General features: G+C 47.1%; 1 protein-coding gene across 1 annotated transcript; it reads right to left on the bottom strand.

Annotated features, from left to right (window-relative positions):
• Positions 1-877: 877 nt before the first annotated feature.
• Positions 878-8,824, bottom strand: LOC308483177 (trypsin-like; the record flags this gene model as incomplete). Its single annotated transcript, XM_081016763.1, has 5 exons — positions 878-1,030; positions 1,457-1,593; positions 3,866-4,119; positions 7,655-7,814; positions 8,785-8,824. The coding sequence occupies 5 exons, from the start codon at positions 8,822-8,824 to the stop codon at positions 878-880; spliced, it is 744 nt and encodes a 247-aa protein (XP_080872889.1).
• Positions 8,825-10,698: the final 1,874 nt, after the last annotated feature.

The raw sequence follows: 10,698 nt of genomic DNA, 5'->3' as shown, positions 1-10,698 counted from the left end.
GCTAGCAGGCAGGGCCCATTACTTACATCATAGGAGCCTACACAATACAAAACACTGTTGCTGTATGTAGGTTTTATTTTATTTGTTTTTTGATCTTATATTTTGGAAATGAACATCCAGGTTTTTTCCCTTTAAATTTTTTTTGGGGGGGGCCAAGAAAGTGGGGCCCAAATCTATAGATTGTTTAGCTTATACATAAATCCGGCACTGCACACAGCTTAGATTATTTTATGCTTTTATTCAGCATTTCTTTGTGGGGGAGATTATACAAGAATGGGCATTCATCCTGATTTGTTTTCAAGATGATTATACACCTTCCTGTTCATCATTCATTCAACACACACCTTTCTGTACAATTTCTGTGTACTTTCCCAACTGAGAACAGACAGTTGTTTTTAAAAATTGATTTTTTTTACACAATAGACACAGAGCACGTCAATTCACTTTAACTGCAAAACTGCAAAGCCTGCAAAGCTTCTCCATCACATCATGAATATTTTCACCTGGAACACAGCAAACCTCCCAGGACATCCTGTTACCTCCACACACTGCCCCATCCTCCTCTCTGCTGAATTCCACAATGGCAATGCTGAGAATAAGAAGGAAGAAGAGGACAGGCAATGCCACCTCCTGGACTGGAAGTAAATAAAAGGGCAAGCAGATGGTAGCTGGCTGAGGGCAACCTGAGGTCAGTGATGTGGTGTCCCTCTCACCCTAATGAACCAGCCTCCACCAATTTATAGCAGGGGTGCCACTGGCACAACCAACTTCTGGAAGGACACAAAAGGCAAAGAGACAATACTCAAGACATATTTCAAGAGCCTTTATTTTGCAACCTGAGGACGGGAGGGATACTAGGTTGTATTCCTCAGAGATGTTAAGCCAAAGCCATTGTCTCCCGCAGCCAATTAACGTAGTTGCAGACCTTGACAAAGACGCTGGGGCTTTCTACCTCAGAGCATTTTTCAAAGCCCCAGGATGTGATGCCTTGCAGTGTGTTACGACAGATGAGGGGTGAGCCAGGGTCTCCCTGCGGAGGCAATGAAGAAATGCTGTTATGAAGTAAAAAAAATCCATCAATTCAAGGTGCCAGTACTGGGATATAAAGCCTGGGACCTGCAGCGACTAAAGGATGGCCTCACCTCTCTTTTCAGGGGTGGAGGCCAGCTCTTAATCTCCTCACCCATGTTCCTGGGAAATCCTGGGAACTGTAGTTTGTTAAGATTGCTGGAAACGGTTGGTTTTTGAGGGGAAACTACAGTTTCCAGGATTCTTTGGCGGAAGCTATGTGTTTTAAAAGTATTTTTGTGTAAACAGCCCTAGGCTCCATGCTTCCTGTCGTCAGCCATGTGCAAGTAAGTATCAAAGACTCTAGGAATAAATCAGGAGACACAAACATTAGGATGGCAGTGGTGTTTTATGGTTGGGAGAGGGTGGTAGGAATGGCCATGCTCACCTGGCAGGAATCTGATCCACCCATCTTGACAGTAGCACATAGCATGTGCCCCAAGTGGATAGCAGGATAGGCAGCCAAACATTCCTGGTCAGTCAAGGTGGTGATATTTCCGCAGTAGAGGATGTCTGGTGGGTACTCTAGTGGGGATGAGCAGGGGTAAGTGAGAGAGGAATGGATGAAGTAGATATTTAACATGCTGCAAGAAAATCTCACTCTCTAATTATTTGCTGGATTCCCCACCACTGCCAACACACTTTCGCTTTTCTCATGGGGCTGATTCACACAGAGTTTGTGGCGGGTTCCTAGGTGTAAGAAGGCATCATTTTCCACCCCAAACCCATGCCTAGTCGCATGCAGTGCTGTTTCCATTCCACTGCAATGCAGCTTTCAACAACAACAAAAATGTTATTCATCTCAGTATTCACTGCAGCAGAATTTCATGGAATAAACTACACAGGTGCGAATCCAACTAAGTTTCACTCAGAGTAGACCCCTTGAAATCAATGGTCCTTCATTATATCCCTTAAATTCAGTGGATCTCCTCTGAGCAGGACTAGCATTGGAGACAATCCATAATTAATCCTGTATTTATCACGGTATTCCACACCATTCATTTCAATGCAAAGGAAACACAATGCAAATGTGAGGGGGAAGTAATCAATTGTGTGTCATTTGTGGACTGAAAACAACTACAGCAGCAAATACCGATTGTATTTGCTGGATTGAGTTTTGGGCTGTATGTGGGATGACTCAGCAAACATTGGCTATTTCCATTTCCATTTCCATTTGAATCCTCTGACATCTGTAGACCTCAAGCTAAATGCCTTCAGTCACTGTCACTACTGCCCATTTTCATGACCTTCTGCTCTGGGGCCAATGTCAGATTCCTGCACCCTCTTTCTCAGCCAGCTAGGGAGTGTTAGGACATTAATCCTTACAGAAAACCTAACCTATAACTGCTGTTTATAGATGCTTAATGGATTTTGGCAAAGTAGAAGTTGAGGAACTTAGAGAAGTGAGGAACAGGGAATTATAAGACATTATACAGCCTAAACAATGGGAAATCGCTATAGGATCTGTACGAAATATTTCCTTGGACCTGAAATTTGAGATTGATGCGGCAAGTATGAATATTTCAAGTATAAGAGGGCACTGTTTAATGTAGGAGGTGTAAAGCTGGGAATGTCTATTTGATGCATATGGAGTGGGTTTGTACAGTGATATATTTTCCTTTTGGTCTGAAGTTGTTAGTCACATCAATTTAGTATTGGCAAAATCCTTGAAATTTGCGGGTGTTCATGTACTTTCAAACTGTATCCCTGTAGTATGGGGATTAATAGTAGTAAAACAAGTGGGGTTTTTGTGAGCCCTTATGATGACTAATAAACTTATATTTGAAACCTGGAATAATACATACCCACTGTCTATTGCACAACGGTCTGAGCACCCTCACTGTCCTGGCTGCATGTGACCATATTGCATACAGGCATCAGCAGTGCTATTTTTCTAGAAACTTTTCTAGAGGAACTCACCATGAACGCCTCACTCTTTTTCTTATAATCGCAATGACACACACCTGCGAGGTGCCAGAACTCACTTGAGAGGTTCCGGAACCCACCCGAGAGGTGCCAAAACCGAGTTTCGGCAAGTTCCCTCTGAAAAAAAGCCCTGGGCATCAGTGATGTGTGGCTACCTATCAGGACATCTGGAGGGCTTATATTAAATTATATGTTTAATTTAAGATACCTATACTGATGCTCACTGTGTCCACAATGTGAACTGATCATGGTCTAGTATTATTTGTATATTAATCATCGTCGTCGTCGTCGTCGTCATCATCATCTCTTTCTTCTTTAATTTTATTTGACTTTTTCTCTTTTTCTGTTCCTTCTTAAGTTTTCAAATAAAAAATGAATAAGAAGGATGTTAATTCTGCCACATAGTGCATCAGGAAAATGGTGATCAGTGGAACTTGGAAGATAAGAAAGTGCAGTGATAGAGGCTTCTCCCACTTCATCAGCAATGGGGATTCAACCCCACCACAATTTTAGTACACATTTTTTCCTAATGAGCACATTTTGTATGCAATTTTGCCAAATGTACACATTTTTACAAAATAAACTCCCATTATGCAATGCATTTTTGTGTGCTATTTCCCCTAATATCTGCATTTTCATGCAGACTTTCTCCTAATATACACATTTTTGCACCCATTTACTTGGCTGAAGAACCGTATTGCAAAATTCAGAGAATTGCGAAAGACGGCCACGTTTTGGTTTGTGTGCTGTTTCAGAAAATCTGAATCAGGTAGGTCCGCCCTTAAAAGCAAATTGAGTCAGAGTTCTCCCCCATCCCTGTTCACATCCTAGGTTCCTTCCAGCTCCCCACCCCCACCCCCACCCCCACTACCTTTCTGCAGAATGGGGGTGCCCCATCCAGCGACGACACAGTAGCTGCCAGGATCAACACAGCTGCTGGGCAAGGCAAGTGGCTGGACGCTGTCAGTCAACCTGATGGGGGTCAGGAGTTTGACCAACATGATGTCGTTATCCTTGTTGAAGCTGTTGTAAAAGGGGTGGCGGATTGCCTTGATTCCGATCTTCAGCTGTTCTGTCCCTTCAAAGCTCAGCAGGCTGTTTTCTCCAAGAGCCACATAGAAGAAACTGTGGTACAAGGAGCAGGTGTAAAGGACAAAGAGGCACCCAAAGGCATTGGAGCAGGTATGTGGCCCTCCAGGTCTCTCTCTCTGGCCCTTGGGAGTCTCCCTAGACCACACCCTCTCTCCAGCCACGCCCATCTTCCCAGGCCACTCCCCCTCACCAGCCCTGCTTTGTACCCTCTTGAGTGCTTTGGCATGGCTAGAATGTGTCCTGAATGCTGATAATGCTTTTGGCTTGCCTGGATGAAGCACAGTTTGTCTTCAGTGTCAGTATATATAAAAACTCAATTTCTCTAACCACTTTTGCCTCTTGTCTCACCAGGTCCAGCAAATACCCCTGCACTGCTTGAGGCGAAACAGGAAGTCCTGCCCTGCTGCTGCCACTGCTGCCGCCACCACCAAAGTACCATGCCTGCTCCTGCTTCCACCTTCACTGTACATTCTGCCACCTCCACCATTAGCAGAGAAGCATCACAGGCACCGGTGCCAATTTCGGGCGAGATTCCAGGGATTCCATGGAGAGATCTCGGACAAAATCACACGAGAGATCTTGCACAACCCACAATATATTGGGCGATTTCGGCCAAGATCTCACCAGAGATTGCCACGATCTCTTCTAAAATCAGTGCTGATTCCAGCACTTCTCCACTGCTGATGGAGGTGGTGGCAGCCTCACCCCACTGAATGACTGTGCTGCTCCTGGCTCTCACCCACCACTGACATGTGGCCCTCGGATGATTGCCCAGAAAGGAATGTGGTGCTCAGGCTTAAAATTACTCCCCATCCTTGTTTTAGAGCACAAGGCTGCCCTCGCTACATTTGGTTCAGATATATCTATTCCTTTCCCCAGGATTAAAGTCTGCCTCTAAACACGCCACGAATTGGTCTGATCCCCTTCTAAGGTCATCGAAGTGGCCACTCTGGATTTCGCCTTTGGCAGCCTTCTCCAAGCTGGTGCCCTCCATATGTTGTTGGGCTACAACTTCCATCAACCCCAGATAGGGATGTCAGAGGATTCTGATGAAAACGGAAATGGGAGGGGAAATTGCCAATATTCATTTTTGCTGTTGCTTTGAACCTACAAACAATTATTTAATTGATTACAAACACCCCACTTCCCATTTGCATTGCACCTCATTGGTGCATAATACAATGGCAATGCAATTTACGTAATAAATTACACAAGTTACGTAGTTTTGCTACCGTGGACAGCAAGCTGAATAACAGACAAACTGCCTTAAACAGAAACAGGACTAATATAGGGAAGAATGAACAATTATGCCTTTTTACATCCATAGCCCCAATCAGCATGGCCAATGGTCAGGGGTTGGTGGGAGTTGTACTCCAGGAACATCTGGAGAGCACAACTTTGGGGGAAAGCTGACATGGGAAGAATGTGGCTGTTTGCCATTGGAAAATTGTGTAAGAGCTAAGTTGAGCCAGAGGACAGTGAGCTGGAATCTCCCAAGTTGTTTGTGATTAATGACAAGTCAAGGCAAACAACTTCTTGGCACGCCAATAAAAAATTTCCCCAAAGGGCTTCATGGCACTTCAAAGGGCATTCTGAAGCAGGGTGGCCAAATTTGCTCCCCATCCTGCTCCTGCACACCTTTGAACAGCAGCCTGACATAAAGGCATTGAGCAGGAGAAGCCTTTTTGTAGCATAGTGATGCACAAGGGGAGGGCCAGAGCTCAATGGAAGAGCATTGGCTTCGCATGCAGATGGTACCAGGTTCAATCCACAGCATCTCCAGGTAGGGATGGGAGAAATTTGCTGCTGGAACCCTGGAGAGCTGCTGCCAGTCGGTGTAGACAATAGTGAACTAGGTGGGCCAACGGTGTGACTCTTTACTGGGCATCCCAAGACTGGCTCAATGCCTGGGGTATTCAGGGGAAAACAAGGTTCTATCAAGAGCAGCCACCAGTGCAAACCCACTGAAGACACCTCACCTCTGAAAGGCACACATGGGGATCCCCAAGAGTGTCATTTACTCTCCAGGGTGAGCTCTTCTCAAAAAAGCTCAACAACTTTGGCTGGGTAAAAAGCCCTGGATCTAACCTTTGTAGACTTGGCTGCATTCCAGCCACACAAAAGCTAGATGCACTCCTCTCCCCATCCTGCATCCAGACAAGCAAGAGGCAACATCACAGTTCAGGGACACATTCCAGCCAGGCAAAGGCATGCAAGGAGGGTGTGGAGCAGGGCTGGTGAGGGGTGTGTCCTTGGCAGAGGGGGTGTGGCCTAGGGAGATGCCCAAGAGCTGGGCAGAGAGGTCTGAAGAGCTGCATTTGGCACCCATAACTGAGGTCTTCTCCCCCTCAATATCTACCCTTCCCTCTCTCAGTTAGGGCAGTTCTGAATCTCTGAATAGCAGAATTTCTCGGGGTCTCCTTAATTCTCAAGACCAGGACCTGCCAAGCTCCCCTTCTTTACTGACGGCCCCATCTGCACTATACATTTGAAGCTCAGTGATACAGCTTGAAACAGCCATTGCTTCCCCCAAAAGAATCCTGGGAAGCCTCGTTCCTTGATGGTGCTGAGAGCTGGTAAAGGTAAAGGGACCCCTGACCATTAGGGCCAGTTGTGGCCGACTCTGGGGTTGCGGCGCTCATCTTGCTTTATTGGCCGAGGGAGCCGGCATACAGCTTCCGGGTCATGTGGCCAGCATGACTAAGCTGCTTCTGGCGAACCAGAGCAGAGCACGGAAACGCCGTTTACCTTCCCGCCGGAGCGGTACCTATTTATCTACTTGCACTTTGATGTGCTTTCGAACTGCTAGGTGGGCAGGAGCAGGGACCGGGCAATGGGAGCTCACCTTGTTGCAGGGATTCGAACCGCCGACTTTCTGATCGGCAAGTCCTAGGCTCTGTGGTTTAACCCACAGTGCCACCCGCGTAGGAGGCCCCTATTCCCCCGAGAGAGCTGCAATTCTCAGAGTGGGTGAACAGTTCCCCAGTTTCTTTGGAGGGAGCTATGACCAGGGCTGTCCACCCCATGATGCTTAGTGAGGCAGCTGCCTCAGGCAGCAGGCTCGGGACAGTTGAGAAGGATGGCAGATCCGGGCCCACAAGGACGATGGTGCTCACTGCCTCCTGTGCTTGTCACCTGCTGCCACTGACTCTTCCTCATTCTCCACCACTAGTGACGACTCATCCATCCCTGCCTCTTCTTCCACCACTGCCCATCCCGCAACTGGCCTCCTTTTCGGCCCTCTTTTTTCTCCCTTGCCACCTTCAGCATACTGGGGCTTCCTTGGGCCACCTCAGGTGGCAGAGGCAGTGGCGGCAGAGTGGAGGAGTCATTGTCATTAGTGGCAGTGGCAGGGGAACATGGCGGCGGTGGTGGTGGTGGTGGAGGAGGCTGTTTTCTGTTTTGCTTCAGGCAGCGAAACATCCTGGTTCAGCCCTGGCTATGATGGTGCAAAGTGGTAAGATGCAGCTTTGACTGTATAGCACAGACAGAGCCATAGTTCCACAATAACAGGCCTCCAGCTTGTCCTTTGCAACAAATGCAGCCCCTGCCTCCCAGTCACACATACCGATTTGTGAAGCACTGAGCAGCGGTGACCAGCCACTGGCTGTTAATCAGAGTCCCTGTGCAGTGGAACTTCCAGCCATCAAACAGTGCTGCTGTCCAGGGCTGAGAGTTTTTGTTGCAGTGGAAACCCCTGAGCAATCCTGGTCCATTCTGTGCAGCCACTATAATAATAAAAAAAAATGGACAGGGATATCACAGCAAAGGGTTGGGAATGGAGGAAAGCAAATAATGTTCTTCTAGCTCTGCTGCAGCAAGGCATGGTCACATCTACACACCCACCCACCCTCCCAGCTGAGCGGAGAATATGGATGAGGGCAAACACAACACTGCTCCACCAACCTCAGCCAGCCCTGCCTGCCTGTCTTCTTATTTGCGCCAGATCCAGGGGCTAGCACTGCCTGGCTTGCCTCCCTCGCCCCATGTGTTTCAGTGTTGCCCTGTATAACTCAGCCAGGGGAGGATGGAGTCAAAACTAGAATTAGTTGGCTCTGTTTGTCATTGGCTCTGGCACCACCCGCTGTTGGTCTTCCTGCCTTCTGTCCCACCAGTCCCAAAGGGCACCAGCCACCAGCGATACTGATAAAAAATGGTACTCATTTGTCCAGGTCGGCACCAGTGGCTTGGCATTGTTGGGCACTTGCTAAGAGCAACTCGCCAGGAAGAGAGCAGGCATTGCCCATCTTTAGAGGCCCCTAGGCCCTGTTGCTTAAGAACACAGGAAGCTGCCTTATGCTTGGGAATGAATCTGGGACCTTCTGCATGCAAAGGAGACGTTCTGGTGTTGAGCTATGGCTCATTCCCATTGGTCCGTCTAGCTCAGTACCATCTCTACACTAACTGACAGCCATTCTCCAAGATTTCCAACCAGGTTCTCTCCCAACACTACCTGAAGATGCCGGGGATTGAACTTTGGACCTTTTGATTTCAAACCCAATGCTCTACCATTAAGGTACAGCCAGTCTCCTCTTTGCTCCCCCTTCCAGTTCACCTGCCCTCTCTGAATGCACAAGCCGAGAAGCATGTATTGCCTATCTTGAATTCCTTTTGGAAGTAAGGCTGTATATAGTTTTCAAAAACAAATAAACAAGCATATCTGCTCTTCAAGTCTGACTCCCATATGCATGATCTCACCTGCTGCGACCAGAAGTACAGCCATTGCTAGAAGCTCCATGCCTATCATCAGAACAGGCAGCAAGAGTAGGCTGTTGGGTCAACAGACGCTGGAAATTTTCTGAAGGATTGAAGGAGAACTGTCATTGCCAGCTTGGGAACAAGGCCGTACAAAAGGGGTGGCCAATGTAGTGCCCTCTAGATGCCCTCCTCCTCCTGACCTCTGGTCATCCATTTTTGCTGCTACACATCAGGTCAGGGAGGGTTGAGGTCAGCATGGTTCAAAGGCACCAGTGGGAATGCCAAATTAGCCCAACTGGTGTATTTTCGCTGTGATGAACTCACCAGTGCCTTGCATTAAGCGACAAAACATAATATACATAAGCAAACAAAATAAATAAATAAATAGTCCAGTAACACCGTAGAGACCAACTAAGTTTGTTCTGAGTATAAGTTTTTGTGTGTATGCACACTTCTTCAGATACACTGAAACAGAAGTCACCAGACCCTTATATATAGTGGGAGGGTGGGGTAGGGTTTTTCTCAAAAGGGTAGTGGGAGATGGGTGATTGACTCAATGGGTATAGTAAACCTGTTGACGACTGTTAACAACTGCAATTAGTCCTACAGGAAAAAGCAAGGGATAGTATGCAGATGACCAAAAATAGCTTTAGCATGTGTACTGAGACAAGAATCCAATATCTCTATTCAGACCAGGTCTCTCCATAGTTTTCAGTTTAGTAATAAGTTGTAATCGCTGGAGGAGACTCTTGAGAGTCCCATGGACTGCAAGAAGATCAAACCTATCCATTCTTAAGGAAATCAGCCCTGAGTGCTCACTGGAAGGACAGATCGTGAAGCTGAGGCTCCAATACTTTGGCCACCTCATGAGAAGAGAAGACTCCCTGGAAAAGACCCTGATGCTGGGAAAGATGGAGGGCACAAGGAGAAGGGGACGACAGAGGACGAGATGGTTGGACAGTGTTCTCGAAGCTACAAACATGAGTCTGACCAAACTGCAGGAAGTAGTGGAAGATAGGAGTGCCTGGCGTGCTCTGGTCCATGGGGTCACAAAGAGTCGGACACGACTAAACGACTAAACAACAATAAGTTGTAATTCAGCAACTTCTCTTTCAAGTCTATTTCTGAAATTCTTTTGTAATAAGACAGCTGCTTTGAGATCCTGTATTGAATGTCTTGAATGTCATAAGCAGTCCTTCATATATTGTTATCCATTCAATGGTACACACACACAACGAATAGCACTCCTCCTGTTTCCAATGTTCAGGCTGTGGGTGCCATTTTTTAATGTACCCTGGTTGTGGGGAATCTTTGACCCTCCAGATGTTGCTGAACTATAACTCCCATCAGCCCCAACGAGCATGACCAGTGCCCACCCACCCACACCCACCATGCACAGAAGAAGAGATTAGTAGGTTGGGAGGGGGACACCTCCAGTTTTTGCAGAAGTACAACAAAAAAACTTTAGGAGGAAGAAATCTAAGAGGGTAGACACTAAAGAAATCCTAGTGAGGACTGAGCATGCTCAGTGGGCACAGGCTGCTGACTAACAGTTGGGGAGGGGGAACGGAATGGAGTGGCCGGAAAAGGAGAATGGAAGGAGAGAAACATAGCTGAATAATAAGGTCCACCCATCCCCTCGCTCTCTCGTCACCCCACTCCTGCCTAAGAACAAAGAGGTTTGAAGGCTTTCCTCAAGCAAATGCACAACATTTGTTATGGGCCCCCACGAACTTCAAAAGGTAGTATTCAACTAGGTTTTGCTCGGAATAGTTCCATTACTGAAATTAAGGGACCTAGCTTCATTCATTTCAATGGGTCTACACTTAACAAAACTTAGCTGAATACCACACCCATAATCATGATCACCCAGCCATGATCCAGCATGCCACTCAAAATGCCCACCACCACCCT

This window comes from Podarcis pityusensis, assembly GCF_964106645.2.
Source record: "Podarcis pityusensis genome assembly, chromosome: 8".
NCBI lineage: Eukaryota > Metazoa > Chordata > Lepidosauria > Squamata > Lacertidae > Podarcis > Podarcis pityusensis.
This window is presented reverse-complemented; position numbering and strand designations above follow the sequence as displayed.